At 45.6% G+C, this 17,176-nt stretch overlaps 1 protein-coding gene across 2 annotated transcripts in view; it reads right to left on the bottom strand.

Annotated features, from left to right (window-relative positions):
• The window catches only part of TUBGCP3 (tubulin gamma complex component 3), a 62,880-nt gene extending 56,988 nt beyond the window's left edge, over window positions 1-5,892 (bottom strand). Inside the window, exon 1 of one of the 2 annotated variants that reach the window (XM_061171261.1) lies at window positions 5,661-5,892. In XM_061171261.1, the coding sequence (XP_061027244.1) occupies window positions 5,661-5,736 (76 nt within the window). In that variant the 5' untranslated portion in view covers window positions 5,737-5,892. The remainder of the gene's footprint in view (window positions 1-5,660) is intronic. The other variant, XM_061171260.1, reaches the window with a different exon arrangement.
• Between the last annotated feature and the right edge of the window lie 11,284 nt (window positions 5,893-17,176).

Here is a 17,176-nt window from a genome sequence, read left to right as displayed (position 1 = left end):
TACAATTTTCTCCTTTAACACTCCCAAAACATCATTCAATTTTTAAAGTATAAGTAAACTCAATCAGTAATTCAATGAATAATTCCAAAGCACCTACTACATGCCAAACAGTACAGGCCCTAAGAATAGAATATACAAGAAATAGTGGCCAACAAGGCAGGCTTAGTGAGAATACAAAAAAATGAGGCAAATAATACACAAGGTAATCAGACTGTGACAAGAGCTACTAAGAAATAAGCAGGACATTACGATGGCAAATAACAGGGAAGACTTCATGAAACACGCTGGTTAAGCAAGGCCTCTCTGAGGAAGCGACCTTTGAGACGGGTAGGAGCCTGCCAGGTGAAAAGCCAGAGAACCAGGTGGAAAGGACACAGTAGTGGGATTCACAGGGCTACTCAGGACACTGTTCCTCAAAGGAGGCCAATGACACTGGATTCTAAAATCCAAATCATCAAAGCCAAACTCATTCCACCAAGAGTCCCAGACAAGGAGGTCCACACGGCAGCTCTGTGAGGATCTGGCTTAACCCAAGACTAAAAATAGGAGTATTCAAATTTTTGGCCACAAAGTACCAGAGTACTCTCGCCTCCAATCTGCTCTGGGCATGTGCGAGGGGTGGGTGGTTATCAGGAGTGGGGAGGGGAAGGTACACCCCCCGCAAAGCCTCTGAGGACATTTCTTTGAGAAGAAATGGCACCAGTGAATTCAAGGATATACTGTCTGACGAGGGCCAGAGGGCCGCTGCAGTGCTGCTGACACACACGCTTTCAAACAAGCAGGTGAGAGGCCACCCCACAGGCAGGGCCACGCCTTTCCCGCCTCTACTCAGCACAGAGACACGAGCAGCAGGAGGGAGTGAGTTCAAGACAAGAGGCTCCGGAGTCAGAGCCCTGGGTTCCCGTCGTGGCCCCGCACGTCACCAGCAGGACGACAGCGAGCCAGCTACTTCACCTCTCCAGGTCTCAGGGGCCTCACCTATAAAATGAGGTCACTAATAACCACTGCAACCTCCCAGAGGGTAAGCAGGGTATCTGGCACATAGCAAGGACTCAACAAACGTTAGCTATCTTTATTATTATCAACCCGAAAATGTCATTTAAATGTACATTTTGTCTAGCATAGCCATCAAAATTACAACTCAATAGAGCACCCCTAGTTTTTAACCTCAAGCAAGATAATGTGGTCTTCATCCTGTAGGTTACAGACAGGGAACAAAATCAGCCTTCAACAGATCTGATTAAACTGTTTTCTAGAAATGACCCTCTGGCTGCAGGGTGGGAGAGAAACTGGGAGGGGGTGCAAAGCCAGGGCCGGCGACACCGTGGGACCACAGGATCTCAATCCGACACGCGAAGGCCGAGAGAGCACGCAGGTGTGGGCCCAAGAGGTTTCAGATGGAAGACAGCTGCCTCTGCATCCTAAAAGGGTTCTCATCCACACGTTCAGGTAAAAGACCACCACTGAGCTTCAAGGTGCACAAAAATAAGCGAGTCCCCAGGAATTACAAGAACGCTACGGGCGTGTGCTTCCCAGAGATTCAGAAAGTGACCGAGGACAAACTGTCCAAGTCGTAAGTTTCTGCCTTCCTGCACCTCCTCTACCTGTGGGCTTGTGCGCACGTGACACTGCTTTCGTAAAGGACAGGCCAACAGATCAGTAACCTGAACCAGCAATCCCCACCCCAGACACAGGTCAGAATGACTGTGTTCCAGACGCCAAGCTCCAACAGACACCGCCAGGACCAGTATCTCTGGAGATGGGGCCCACAATATTAGTTGTGAATAAGTGCCACATTTAGAGAATTCAAAATGAAAAGACGTAACACTGCATACAGTAAAAAGTCTTCCCCCTCCACTACTGTCTGGCCACCAGCTCCTCTCCCCAGAGCAGCCAGTGTTATCAGGTTCTCGTGAGATCACAGATGACTCTGATCACAGCGCTAGTTGAAAAGTAATGCTCTAAAACAAAAACAAAATAAAAATCATTGCTCTAGTTAGTGGTTCTCAAACTTTTTGGTCTCAAGCCCCCTTTACACTTTTAAGATTGAGGACCCCTAAAAGTTTTTTATTTATGTGGGTTACATCAATCTATATTTACCGTATTAGAAACATAAACCATGATCATTTTTAAATACTAATTCATTTTAAAACAGCAATAATAAACCCATTAGGTACAATTTTCAAATGAAGCCTAAACCTTTAAATTTTCAATATACACATTAATAAACATTTAGTGTACATTTTAACATACACATAATAAGGTTTTTTTTCCCCACATAATATGTTTTGATGTATATTTAATATACATTGATTTTCCCAAGGTAAAGACTACACTTTGTTTGGAACTTCATCAAGAACTCTTCACAATTTTCAAAAATCATAAAACCCACAGCAACACCACTTGTGGTCCACAAACCACCAAGACGACATCCTTTCCCTGCCTGCACCACGGCTCACGCTGCCCTCACATGGCCGTTCCCAGTCAGGGCCATCGTCTGACCTCAGTATGTGGGCTACCGTAGTCCCACCTAAGCGTTTGTGCTAAAACACTTACCTAACAAAAACTCCTGTATTTCTTCTTAATCTCTAGTTAGAAAGAGGATTACAAAGTATGAAAAGGAATGTTGCCTTTGGCAGAGCTGAAACACTATAACATCAAGTACACTGTTTCCAAAGACAGAAATAATGACTATCCAAAGATATAATAATAAGTAAAATGTTCTCCAGGAGAGGCTCAAGGATGTGGAGAGAGAATTCTCCACTCACTAACTGGCACTGTGTGTTTCAAACAAATTCACAAGTGTTATAAGCTGGAAAAGGTGGGAAATAATGGTTATACTAACTTTATAAAAGTGTCAAGCATCATTATAGCTAGGTGCTTTGCTTCTGAAGGTCCCTTGAAGCTAACTACAAATTTAAAAAAAAAAACTTTATGAAAAATTGATTCATATGAAATTCACATTAAAAGTAACAAGTATCTATTATGCCTCAATTTCACAGTATTAAAAAAGCAATATATTATAAAAGCATAAGGCCAATTGTTTGTAACGTCACTAGAAAATGTAGTTAATCAAATGTTCTACTAAGTTAACAGATAAAATACCCACCAATGAAAAGAAATTTTTTAAAAATCTCAAACACTGTAAAGGCAGCAATAACATTGCTCCTTTGTTCACTAAGGAAGAATAAATTAAAACAGAACAAGGCAAGCTATTAAAGACATATATTCTTCGGTAAGTAGTAGCATAATTTGGAATTATGAATACAACTGTTTGGCAATCCTAGCTGTCCAGAACAGAATAGAGCATCGTTTTAGTGGATTTTATGATATATTTTACTCTGAGAGGACCCCTCAGGATCTCACAGACAGCTTATTTACTTTTTTTTTCCTTCCAGTTTTATTGAGATATAACTGATATACATCACTGTATAAGTTTAAGGTGTACAGGAGCCAATTTACTCTTAATTTAGACACAATTCTACATGGAGAGAGAGGACGGTGCAGAACTTTCTGAAAAGTTTTTCAACCTCCTGGAATGGGTGAAACTAAGCCAATCAAAAGGAGCCTCAAATGTTAAAAAAAAATTTGAGAAACATGATGACACCTCGCAATGAATGAATGGTCTTCAAAGTCTAGTTGTGACAATGGAAACGGATGAATGTGTGGTTTATCCCTGGAGGAAAACTGAGGGCCCACGGGTATAATGCAAACCCTGACTTTAACATGAGTGAATCATGACCAACCATCTCAGTTCCCTGGTGTCTCCTATGATCAGGAACGTCAAATCAGAAAGGCAACTCAGACACCCACAGAAAAGCTGGAGATAAAAACAAAACAGCCAGGCCCCGCCCTCCTCAAGACCTTGGCCCAGGTGTGCCAGGGCCCCTCCCTCTCTCCACCCAGGTCTCTGTTTAGGTATCCTCAGCTTTCCCTCAATATCCCTTTACCCTGGGCTTCCCTGGTGGCGCAGTGGTTAAGAATCCGCCTGCCAATGCAGGGGACACAGGTTCGACCCCTGGTCCGGGAAGATCCCACATGCGGTGGATCAGCTAAGCCCATGCGCCACAACTACTAAGCCTGTGCTCTAGAGCCCACGAGCCACAGCTACTGAGCCCGCTGAAGCCCATGAGCCACAACTACTGAGCCTGCACTCGAGCCCGTGAGCCACAACTACTGAGCCCGCGTGCTGCAACTACTGAAGCCCACGTGCCACAACTACTGAAGCCCGTGCACCTAGAGCCCGTGCTCTGCAACAAGAGAAGCCACTGCAATGAGAAGCCCATGCACCGTAACAAAGAGTAGCCCCGCTTGCAGCAATGAAGACCCAACGCAGCCAAAAATAAATTAATTTTTAAAAAAAGATTAAATCTAGTCTAATAACTTGTAAATTTTAAAAAAATCCCTTTACCCTACTTTATTTTTCATCACACCACCACTAAACAACATTATAAGTTTACTGTTTTTTTTTTAAATAAGTAACTTTTCTTCCACTCTAACGATGAGAGAAAATCTTGTTTTTAATTTTTATTTATTTATTTATTTAACTTTTTGGCTGCGCCGCATGGTATGTGGGATCTTAGTTTCCCTGACCAGGGATCAAACCTGCGCCCCTGCATTGGAAGCATGAGTCTTAACCACTGGACCGCCAGGGAAGCCCCTAAGTTTACTGATTTTATCACATATCCTCCACTAGAATGTAGGATCTATGAGAGGAATTACCTGTCTCTCTACCTCTGCATCACCAGCGCCTAGCACAGTGCCTGGAGGTGGGGGGAGCCCAAAGATTTCTTAGATGAACAAAGGAAAAGAGTGAAACTTCATAAACTGGAGCAAGAACCGTGTAAAGTCAGTGTCATTTAACAGACTGACCAAAGAAGTCTTTTTGCTCCTAAGACCATCAAATAAATTACGCTAATTGTCAGAAATCATGAAAGATCAAAATGCAGTTTCAATTCTTTAATTTTGTTTTAAGTCTTCCTGCAAAAACTGCACACTTTCTTTCCCACATTATGGTGCTCAAGGAATAAGTAACCCAGTTGCTTCAATTACCCAAAAGATCCCTTCGTAGTGCATCCCCTCTTCCCCCCTCCCTCCCGCCAAAACAAACATCGAGAGACGACAAACTGTGCCGTATTTTACGGTTCCAGGACTACACAATGGCTTGACCTACTGCACGGGACTGGTCTGGTAGCAGGACTCGCCATGTGAACCCTGCAGAAATGGTTTTACATCAAAAGCAACCCTCAGCCCTTCATCGAAGGAAAACGTGGCAGGTAACCATCATAGGCACCTTGGCATCATCCTCAAATCCGCTCCTTTGCTAACGTTAAGGGGAAACTGTGTGGCTCCACCACCCGGACCCCCTCCGCGGCGTCGCCCCCGCGCAGTCACGGGCGTGTGACCCGGGCCAGCCCGCCGCGCTCTCCATCCGGATAAGCGCGGGAGCGCCCGCCCGGCCCTGCGGCCGGAGGAGGCGGACGCGCGGCGGCTGACCGTCCTCCGGGCTGCACCCCGGCACCGCGCCGGGCAGCGGTGACTCAGCCGCCCCGGGACCGGCCTCCTTCCCCCGCCCCGGGGGCTGCAGCGCCCGCAGGCCCTCCAGCCCCGACCCCGCCAGCCCCGGGGACGCCTCCCAGCCGCCCGGCCAGCCCCGCTACCTTCACTCCTGCCCAGGATCCGGCAGCACAGGTTCTGCAGCAGGACGTTCGGCGACTTCTGGTCCGGGGTCGCCATCCTAGCCCGGGGCTGCCCGCGGGGGCCCCGCGGAGCCCCCGGCGCTCTCCCGCCCCGCCCCGAGCCCGGCGTGCTCCGGAGGCCCGGCCGCCCGCGTCCGCCCCGCGCCCCGAGGGCTCCCGGGTTCCCCACAGGCTAAGGGCCCGCGGACAGCGCCGGCAAGAAGGGCGCCATTTTGACGGAACCCGCCGAAACGCGGGCCCCTCCCACAATGCCCCGCTTCTTCCGGGCACTCGGGGCCGCTGGTGCGCCGGCCTAAGGGTTCCTCCGGGCAACTGCGGCCCAGCCAGGAAAGTTCCGGCACCAGGCGCCACAGCCGCTGCTGTTCGCGGTGCTCAGAGCCACAAACGTCACCAGGTGTCCTCGAGGGTCAGGACGGCTCCGACCCCCAGACGTCCCCAGCAGAGGGTCAGGACGGCCCCTGACCTGCTGTGAGAGTGGTGGGTGCCCAGCAGCGCTTTCACAGTCCATAATTTTTTTAAAAGGATCATTGGTTCTACTTACACTTTGGGTGGAGAAGTCTGTTTATAGAAGTACAAGGGTTTTATGATTTTCGACACGTGGCTGACCATCGACACCGGCCACATTGTCCAGCTTTTCATAAGAGTGCTGTTTGGCACCTCCCCACCCCCAGCCCCAGGTAACTAGTCAGTCAGACAAGAGCGAGAGAAGGGGGCAGGCTCGACCACCAAAATGTGTTACATGGTCACGTGTGGCTACTTGGGGAAAAGGGCTGGCTGATGGCAAGACTTGGGGAAATTAAGCAGCTGCTGCGGTCAGGGGTAATGATGGCTACAGAGAGCACCGGGTGGGGTGGACTGTGCTGGGGTACATGCGGAAACCTGGGGTCCTTGCATTTCTAGCTAGAGGCGCAGCCATAGGCAGAACCAGAGGGCGTCTGTAACAGCCCTAAAAGAAATCTCTTATTCTTGTACCTGCAAAGTCATCAGAACTGAGGACCAGACTCCAGTTATGATGCAAGTTGAACACACAGTCCTGCCAAGTCTCTCCTGTTAAGGGTGGATGGTTAATTGAGAAGAAGTGGACCCTGAGGTTTGAGATGGAGACGTTTGGGTAAAACGTGAAAACCCAAGTCACCTGAACCTTCTTAAACACAGCAGGAAACCCCTCCTCGTGTGTGTGTGCAGAGTCTGGCCTTTCCTCCATTTTCTGAAGAATCAGGATGGCTCTTCTCAGCAGCAAGTGAAGCAGAATTCCAAAGGACTCAAGTCATCCAAAAGAAGGAGTGAAAGAGTGGACAGAGAAACAAAAAATCAAAGAGGACAACAGAAAACAAACTTTCAAAACAGTGTACCTAAATCCAACCACTCTAATGACTGCAACAAGTGTTAATGGATGAAACGCTCCATTAAAAGGCCAAGATTGCCAGAAGGAGTGAAGGAAAAAAGCAGGACCTAATTACAGGTTAAGCCATATTTTAATATATAAAGTTGGTAGACAGTAAATGGGTGGAGAAAAGATATACCATGAAAACAGTGAGTATAGCAAGGTTGGAGTGGGCACATTAACATCAGGTAAAATAGACTCGGAGACAGGGAGTGTCCAGAGACAGAGTAGGACACCTCGTGCTGATAAAAGGGTCAGTTCCTTAGGAAGACACAACTGTAAATGCATGTGTGCCTGATGACAGACCCTCAAAATACATGAAGCCAGAGGGACTTACAGAGATGATGGGTGAGGATGCAAGCAACTCCTTTTCACCAAAAAAAAAAAAAAAAAAAAGCAGAAAACTGGACCAAATTGCCAAGATGAACCAAGCCAGGGCACTGGAAATCAACCAAAGATAGACCACAAATTGGAAAGCATTCAGTCTTGAAAAAATGATGGAGCTTCTAGGGAGAAAAACGTGCATCTGTGGTCTTCTTGCCAGGACTGCTCCAGTTCCCACCACACAGCTTGACCCAGGAGAGCCCTGGTACTCCCAGTGCACGGTGGCTGCCCGACCATCGGCTTTGGTCCCAGAAGGGGTGGGCTCAATTTGGGGCAGGAGGTGAAAAGCCATGGCTCACCAGCTAAAGGGGGCTTGGTAGGAAACGAACAGGGTGACACTCCAGCTACAGTAGCCCAAGGTTGGGGGCCCACTTGGTACAAGTGGCAGCCCCGCCAGGATTTTAATGCTGTGAGGGTGACTTTTGTGTCACCTTGACTGGCTGTGGTGCCCAGATGTGTGGTCAAACATTGTTCTAGGTGTTTCTGTGAGTGTGTTTTGGGATGAGATTAACATGTAAATAGTAGGCTTTGAGTAAAGCAGATTGCCCTCCGTAGCGTGGGTGGGCCTCATCCAATCAGTTGAAGGCCTGACTAGAACAAAAGACTGACCTTACCCAAGGATGAGGGAGCTCTGCCAGCAGGCGGCCTTCAGACTCGAGCTGCAGCATTGGCTATTCCCTGGGTCTCCAGCTGACAGCTCACCCTGCAGATTGTGGAATTGCCATGCCCACACTCATGTGAGCCAATCCCTTAAAATAACTCAATCTCTTTCCCTCACTCTAGATAGATGATAGTGTAGAATATAAAACAAAAAATTTTCATCCACTTAAAGAAAAAAAAGAAATAAAAATGAACATAGAACAGGAGGGACAAGAGAAAACATATTAAGATGGTATGTTGAAACCAAAGTAGCTCACAAATTACATTAAATATAAACGCACTAAGTCCACAGAGGTGAAGAACAATTCTAATCACATCCCATCGAGGCTGCAGTCTATTGACTGGACGTATCACTGCTGGCGTGGACCTTGGTCAGCTGCCCTCCAGTGGTGTTCGTACAGTTACTCCTTTTCTCTTTCCTTTCTTGTTCTTTGGAAGAACGTCACTGTGCAGCCCACACCTAGGGAGTGGGTAGTTATGGTCCCCTTCCCTAAGTGTGGGGTACCTACACAGATTTATGTAAAATTTTTCTGCATGGAGATTTGTTTATTCTCCCCCATTTGCTTGTTTTTCAACAATTTACTTATATCAGTATGCATTTGCGGGTATTTATTTTTATACTTTGGGTCATAATCCAATAATGCATCACTTATTTTCTTGCTCAAATTGTTCCAGCCTTGGCTCTTGGGAGCTGTTTCAGCTGGCTCCTGTATCCCTTGGACACTCCCTCATGGCCGTGCGTTCTTTAAAAATAGTGAATAGACTTAATGGTTTTTAGTATCTTTTTTTTTTTTTTTTTTTTTTTGGCTGCACTGGGTCTTTGTTGCTGCGTGCGGGCTTTCTCTAGTTGCAGCGAGCGGGGGCTTCTCTTCGCTGCAGTGTGCGGGCTTCTCACTGCAGTGGCTTCTCTTGTTGCGGAGCACGGGCCCTAGGTGCGCGGGCTCTAGAGCGCAGGCTCAGTAGTTGTGGCGCACGGGCTTAGTTGCTCCGCGGCATGTGGGATCTTCCCGGACCAGGGCTCGAACCCGTGTCCCCTGCACTGACAGGCGGATTCTTAACCACTGCACCGCAAGGGAAGCCCAGTATCATTTTAAATTTATAGAAAGTTGAGTAAATAGTACAGAAAGGCTCATACACCCATCCAACCCAGGCACAGCTTCCCCTATTATTAACATTTTGCATGAGTGTGGTATATCTGCTACAATTAATGAACCAATATGGACATGTTATTAACTAAAGTCCATAGTTTATGTTAGTCCAGTGCTTCTGGGCGGTGGGTTATTGTGGTAAGACAGCGAATTCTGTGGTCAGGTGCCCCCGTCTCAACTTTTCTGTAAAACGGTGAGGCAGAATCATGTGGGATACCACAGTAGAGAGTTTCCACAACTGGCTATTCACATTCCCTTCTTCCCCGTGTGATCTGCTGCTCTGTCTCACTTCTCCTTGATATGGGCTACATTTAAAATTCTTTCATATTCTATCTCTTATGTCACATTTGATATCGTAGGAAAAAACCCATTCAAGTTGCCTCAATCGGAAGCTTTGTGATTAACGAGCTTTCAGTACCCAACTCAGTGATTATAAAGATCGGTAATGATTGATTGACTGAAACTAGTGAACAGTCTTTCAAATTACAATGAATTTTTAAATTGATATTCACTTTTCTTTTTTGAGACCATAATAATTTACTGTTCTGACATCAGATCAACAGAAACTCCAATTAGACTTTGAAAACTCATATATTTCAGGAACGTGTCATTTAACCCTAGTAAGTGGATGGATAAATTACTTTAGAAGTCAAGAAGTCTTTTGAGCCACTGTCCTTTCTGTTATCTTGTTTTGTGAGTATGTAGTGTTTCTTCTCATACTTTTAAAAAATTGTAATCAGTTTTCAAAGGCTGACATCTGACACAGCTTTACTATAAATACCACCAGGATTGAGTATTACCTTTGCCCTTCTCCCCGGCTTAGGAAGCAGGAGCCCCTACTCCCCTCTTTTCTAGCATTGTTTTTGTCAGAGTTCTTTTATCTTATTTCTCAGGTCTATATTTTACAGTTTTTGAAGCATATCACGTTTTTTAGTGTGGTGTTCAACCGGCACGTTGCTTCTTTGATTTTAAAAGTATTTAAAATTAATTTTAAAAACACTATTTTAAAAGAATACAAATTACTTTTCATAATGGGGATGAAATATCCTTGTTTGGGTACAAAATTCTGTGACTAGTATTTCCATCCTGCCCTCATCTCTCCCCTTTGACCGTGGATTTACCAACTTTACCTTCCCAGTTTACTCATGATCTGGTTGAATGTTCTTATGCTGTTGTCTAGGGGTGGCTGGGAATAGGTGGATTCTCTTGGTAGAAGACTGAACAGAGTTTTAGAAATTCTTCAAGCCTAAGCAGAGCCGTTGTGAGGAGTAAAGAAAGAGAAGGTGCGCAGTGGGGCAGGTTGTCCGCGTAGCTGGTGGGTCGCGTCTGCAGTGCTCGGCACGTGGTGCTGGCGTCTGATCTTTGGAAGATAGAACCTGCCTCCGGGACTAGGGACTGGACGCCCTTTTCGAGTCAGGTTAAAGGTGACAGCTGGGCTGCCTCCCGTGTGGGTCCCTCCGTGCCCTGCGCCCGCCCCTCATCACCCCAGGCACATGAGGTGGGCTGAGGCTTCCTCTCCTCCCAGGGCTGAGAAACCTGGGTTAAAGCCCTCGCCGGCCCAGGCTGGCCCTAGTACAGTGTTCGATTCCACGGCAGGATATACCCTGTGCCCCCAAAGTCTGTGAAGCTTCTGGGACCCAGGCCACCTTTGTCCATTCATCACTCCCAGGCCCTCAGGGCCCATCCGCAGGGGCTGCGGGGGTCACGATGTCCACCAGGCCACCGTGGCCACCTGGCCCAGCGTTGCTAGGTTACAGAGCTGCCGCAACCTGCTCTTCGTGTGCAGTGTGGGCTAGCCCATCTCTAATCGTCACAAGCCCAGTCCTGTTCTCCCCGTTGCAACCTGAAGTTATCAATCCCTTGTCCAAGTTCACGGCCAGGGTCAGACCCATGATTCAAATCTGGGTCGCAGGACCCCGAGACGGTGCGTTTCGGCCTCTCCTCCAGACACTCCTGATCACTGATATACTTTGGAGCTGCTCTCCGGGGTCTTCAGCCCTTCGGTGCTGAGGAATTTGAGGAACGCTGCAAGGAGAAATCTGATAAAGCCTTTGAAAAAAGAAGTTAATTAGTTTTCCAGATGATTAGAGCGCTTAGTCCCCTTTTGCTTGAACAAATGCTTCCCCGAGTTAACAATGGGCAGATAGGGAGCCTCTTTGAGCCACAAACTCTTCAAGGAGCCGTTGTGGCCGCTGAGGTCTCCCAGGCGGTTTGAATAACACTCTTTCTGCCGGGCTCGGGGCTTTGTGCTCACGGATTGATTTGAAGCACGTGAATGCCTGGACAGCTCACTTATTTCTATAAATATCTATCCTATGTTACCTTGGCAGCAACAGAATTCAGCTCATCTCTGCATAGTGGAAAAAGACATTTGCTGTTTGTCACGTTTTTATATTTGCTGTGCCTCAGAAGACAATGGGATGGACCCATGACCCATCATGCACAACCAACACTGTTTGTTCGTTTTACATAAAATTTGCTTGAATATATTTTTAAAGACACAGCTGGAATATATCAACACAAGGCAAGTCTGTATAATATGAAGCACAGAATCAAAGCCGAGAAAATCCCCCCATCTTGTGTCTTACACATTAGCTCTTTTTTTTTTTTAACATCTTTATTGGAGTATAATTGCTTTACAATGGTGTGTTAGTTTCTGCTTTATAACAAAGTGAATCAGCTATACGTATACATATAACCCCATATCTCCTCCCTCTTGCGTCTCCCTCCCACCCTCCCTATCCCACCCCTCTAGGTGATCACAAAGCAGCGAGCTGATCTCCCTGTGCTAACACATTAACTCTTCAGTTTACACCAATTACACTCTCCCACAATCCCTCACTGCCATTCACATTCAGTGTATAATGTAAATATAAAGTTACTGTGTAGATATTCCCAAGGCAAGGTCTGCATTCTAAAGTCTCCCTGTGCACAACCTCAATTTACAGTTTAGAAGCAACAGACTTAACACAAATTGTAAATCAACTATACTTCAATAAAAAAATTGATTAATGTTTTTAAAAAAAGCAGCCGACTTACTAAAGCACAGGAAGAACACCAAAACCAGAGGTGGATCATCTGGCGGCCCTGGTCCTTACGCGGGCAGATCGTCTAACTTCTTCTTGCCTGCTTTCTGATCTGAAAAACAAAAACTGCAGCATTTTATTAATTTCAGATTCTTGTTGAAAGAACGGAGTGGATCACACCCCGTACACTCTGGCCTTGCCTGACCGCGACACCTCAGGGTCGCCCATCAGGCTTCGCAGAAATTGCATCCCAAGAACGGCTGCGATATCTTTGTAGCTTTCAAGCCTGTCTTTGTGTTATAAGGGGGTTGTTTCAGAATTTTCTCCCCCTAAAACCGGGTCTTTGTTCTTTGGGGGTAATTTTATTTAATTACTAATTCTCTATATTTAGTAGCTTTGTTTTGCTTTGTTTTTAAACTCAGAAGCCGTTAAAAATTCAGTGTAACAATCCTAAATGTTAATAACATCCACAAACTTATCGTGCTTAATTTTTTATCTTTGGTTTATAAAATGGGGTCAAAGGTAACATGTACATAAAGAAAGGAAAGCAAAGGAAAGAGGAAAGGAAAGAGATTTTTTTTTAAATTAATTTATTTTTGGCTGCGTTGGGTCTTTGTTGCTGCGTGCGGGCTTTCTTTAGTTGCGGCGAGCGGGGGCTACTCTTCATTGCAGTGCACAGGCTTCTCATTGTGGTGGCTTCTCTTGTTGCAGAGCACGGGCTCTAGGCACGCGGGCTTCAGTAGTTGTGGCACATGGGCTTAGTAGTTGTGGCTCGCAGGCTCTAGAGCGCAGGCTCAGTAGTTGCGGCGCACGGGCTTAGTTGCTTTGCAGCATGTGGGATCTTCCTGGACCAGGGCTCGAACCCGTGTCCCCTGCATTGGCAGGCAGATTCTTAACCACTGCGCCACCAGGGAAGCCCCAAGAGATTGATTTTGCTCACTTTATGTGCAGAATTTTGTTATGCTGGCTCTGCTTCAAATCGACACTCCACCTCTCTTGTTTTAACTGTAACGTTAACTGTCCACCTTCTCTATTCAGATCAGTTTTCCTCCCTGGGATCTTAAGAGCAGATTTCCAGGCAAAGACGTCACTGCTTAAGCCCTATTTCCAGAATTCCGAAAAGCATTTTGGTGGTAAACTGATAGGATTTCTTATTGTCCTGTGAGAAAACAATCCAATCAATTTCAAATGCTTTGTTCTAATTTCTACCAGGTCTTATTAGGTTTTACCCCATTTTCCTTAGTGTCTTGGCATTATGAGCTCTTATTTTCAATTTATGCATTCATTTTATCTTTCTAAGGTTTTCTTTTGGCATCTTTTAGTTGGGGAAATGGTCTCCATATATTAACTTACAAAATTGTTTTTATTTAATGGCAGTGTTATATATACACATCTATTTAAAAATAAACTTTTTTCTGCCCCCAAGATAACAAATGTACATGGGAAAAATTGAGAAGCGACAAAAATACCTAAAGGATAAAAATCAGGCATAATGGCACCCATAGGGACAGCCCCCATTAATTTTTTTCCCCATTAATGCTTTAGTATCTATACACCCAGTCTCCCTCTGTGTGTGTGTGCACATCCATATACATGCAATTGTACTACACGTACTATTTTGTGACCTCCAATTTCACTCAGTATCACATCTCGTGTTTTTCTATGTCATCAAATAGGCTAAAGCCTGACCATTAATGACTACATAATATTCCGTCATATGGATATGTCACAATTTATGTGATTAATCTCCCTCTTCACGATCCTGGATGTCCTGTTTGTTTGCAAATGTTTTGTTATTATATGCAAAGAACATTAAAGCCAATAAAGACAGCTTTGGACCCAAAACGCTGGCTGAAGTCCATTTGTAAGGCCATGAATTTGGAGAGACAAGCACTCTGAGTCTTCATCAGAACTGTTTCCTTGAGGATGACGTTCTCTTAGCCCATCTCATTAGAAGTTAGAGCGAGTTGGGAGTGATTCCGGCCTTTCCACCTCCGCTTGGCCCTTCACAGATTTGACCAGGCAGTGCCACGAGGAAGAAAGGGAGCAGGATTTGGAGCCAGACGAGAGCTTCCCATCCTGGCTCTGCTGTCGACCGTCCGTGTGGCCATTGCAAAGGCACGGCCACACTCGAGTCATGGCTTCCTGGTCAGTACAGAGGAGGCAGGCACACTGCGAAGGTAAACATACCGCGAAATGCTACACAAACCGAACCTCTTAGTGACACGGAACGGTAAGTCTCATTATACCTACGCTCCTAACCAGGAGCTGCAGATAAGACAGTTTGCCTCACCAAGCCTCCCTGGTGTGGAGGTTATGATCCCTATTTTAGAAATAAGGAGCCTGAGGCTCAGAGAAGTTGAGTGTTTCGCCTAAGCTCACACAGCAGTAAATGGCCAGGCAGGGGCTAGGATTCATGTCTCTTCCAGGCTGAGGCTGTTTCTGCTATTAGCACACTACCTAATAGTAACTTTGTAATAGAAATTTGGATTACCAATTAGAATGTAGTTTTTAAATCTCTACTTGATTATTGATGGTCTATAAAATGCATTAATACTTCTTTTTTTAAATTTTAAAATTTATTTGGTTGCACCAGGTCTTAGTTGCGGCAGGCGGGCTCCTTAGTTGTGGCAAGTGAGCTCTTAGTTACGGCATGCATGTGGGATTTAGTTCCCTGGCCAGGGATCGAACCCGGGCCCCCTGCATTGAGAGCACAGAGTCTTAACCACTGCGCCACCAGGGAAGTCCCTAAAATGAATTGTTACTTCTTATTTTAACACTATTTAAAAATTAGGGGGGCTTCCCTGGTGGCGCAGTGGTTGAGAATCTGCCTGCCAATGCAGGGGACACGGGTTCGGGCCCTGGTCTGGGAAGATCCCACACGCCGCGGAGCAACTGGGCCCGTGAGCCATAACTACTGAGCTTGCGCGTCTGGAGCCTGTGCTCCCAACAAGAGAGGCCGCGATAGTGAGAGGTCCGCGCACCGCGATGAAGGGTGATCCCCGCTTGCCACAACTGGAGAAAGCCCTTGCACAAAACGAGGCCCCAACACAGCCAAAAATTAATTAATTAATTTAAAAAAAAAATTAGGGGGACTGCAATGAGAAGTCCACGCACAGCAACAAAGACCCAACACAGCCAACAATAAATAAATAAATAAAAATTTATAAAAAAAAGAAATTTGGAGATAAAAACTCAGTACAAAATCGTGCATTAAAAAAACCTTTGCAGGAATTCCCTGGCAGTCCAGTGGTTAGGACTCCGTGCCTTCACTGCCGTGGCCCAGGTTCAATCCCTGGTCAGGGAACTATAATCCCACAAGCTGTGTGGCATGGCCAAAAAAAAAAAATCTTTGCCAGTTGACATCTACAGTGTCAAAGCTGCTGTCTCTGTACGCTTTTTAAAAGCAACATTTTTTTTTTCCCCCAGTGAGCACTGTTTCCTTCCCAAAATTCCCTGGTGAGTTGCATGGAAATTTAAGTTTCTCTGTATCTTGTTATCTAGCTCCTGGGAAATCATTTGGAGTTCTTGCTGCAAGAAGTACAATCAGAAATATTTTGGAAGATAGCATTCAATACATTTGATGCAGAAATCTGACAGGATCACTAGGTGGAGAAAATGTGCCTTTGGTTTAGAATTTTCTCAGCTCTTCTCTCCATTCTGTAAACCCACAGAGGACCAGAGAGGAATCCCCTCTTCTGCCATTAGGCCCTTCACGACTTAATAGCGCCAGGTCACCAGTGCCCCACAAGGGGCCTGGGATGGGCTATACCCAGGTAATCAACCAGGAGAACGAGGCCAGGTGATGCCGGTCACTGCTGGACCGTCCTCGGAGTGCCGGCCTAGTGCTGCCCTCTGCTGGCCGGATGGGCCAAATTGCTCTCCTGAGACCCAGGAATTGCAGCTTAATCCCATCAACTGGTTTTAGAGAATAAACCTAGTAAGCATTGTATCCTTAACTTTTCTATCCTGGTCCACAGTCTTTGCCTTACTGCAAAAAGCTAATCCGGAGTGTGTTTTTTCTGCATCAAATGAATTAAATGCTATCTTCAAAAATGATGTTGGAAGGGTCAGTCTCATTTTCAGAATGCTTCTGAGACTGTTCCACCCTGGCCACCAGTGAGAGAAAGTGGGAGACATCAAAGTGTACTGCAGAGTTCTTCAGAAAGACTGGGGCTCAAACCCTACCACCAGGTGTGTGACTCTGAGCAACTTATTTCTTCCAGCTTCAATTTTCTAATTTTCAAAATAGAATGAACATATTCACTTTGCCAGACTTTGAGAGGATTCAACAAGTTAATGCTGAAAAAAACCCCAACCTGGTAAACATTTGAAAATTACAGTTTGTAAGGGAGGTTATGGAATGTCTACTAGTAGATTTCAGTATTTGAATTTTTTCAAGATTACATTGAAAGACCAACAAAGAGATTCGTTTTTATCACATTGAATCTATTTAAAAATGAAACTAAGTCAGCATTACACATATGTGAATATTGTATTATTACATGTATTAAAAATTAATCAAAGATAATTTGAAAGTAGCCAAAGGCCTAAATATGTAAAATTATTTCAATAGTCGTAACCAGTGAGCAAAGGTCTGGTCTGTAGAGATTATTGACTTTATCTACATGGTACACTGGTCTCTGTCAAGGGCACTGCTGTCCATTTGAGTCACGTGAGACACAAATGAGATCCCATATATAAGGTGGAATCTCTATAACCAAGTTTTCAATGTGGAAAATTAACTAATTTGTCAGTTATTTGAGATTGTGTTGTCTTTCGTCTTACTTGCTGAAAGAAAGCATTCTGGCCTCAGAGCCTGAAGCCCTAAATTTGAGTCTGAGTCTGGCCACTGAGCAAACCCCTCCCAGATGC

This window comes from Eubalaena glacialis, chromosome 16 (assembly GCF_028564815.1).
Source record: "Eubalaena glacialis isolate mEubGla1 chromosome 16, mEubGla1.1.hap2.+ XY, whole genome shotgun sequence".
Taxonomy (NCBI): Eukaryota; Metazoa; Chordata; class Mammalia; order Artiodactyla; family Balaenidae; genus Eubalaena; species Eubalaena glacialis.
This window is presented reverse-complemented; position numbering and strand designations above follow the sequence as displayed.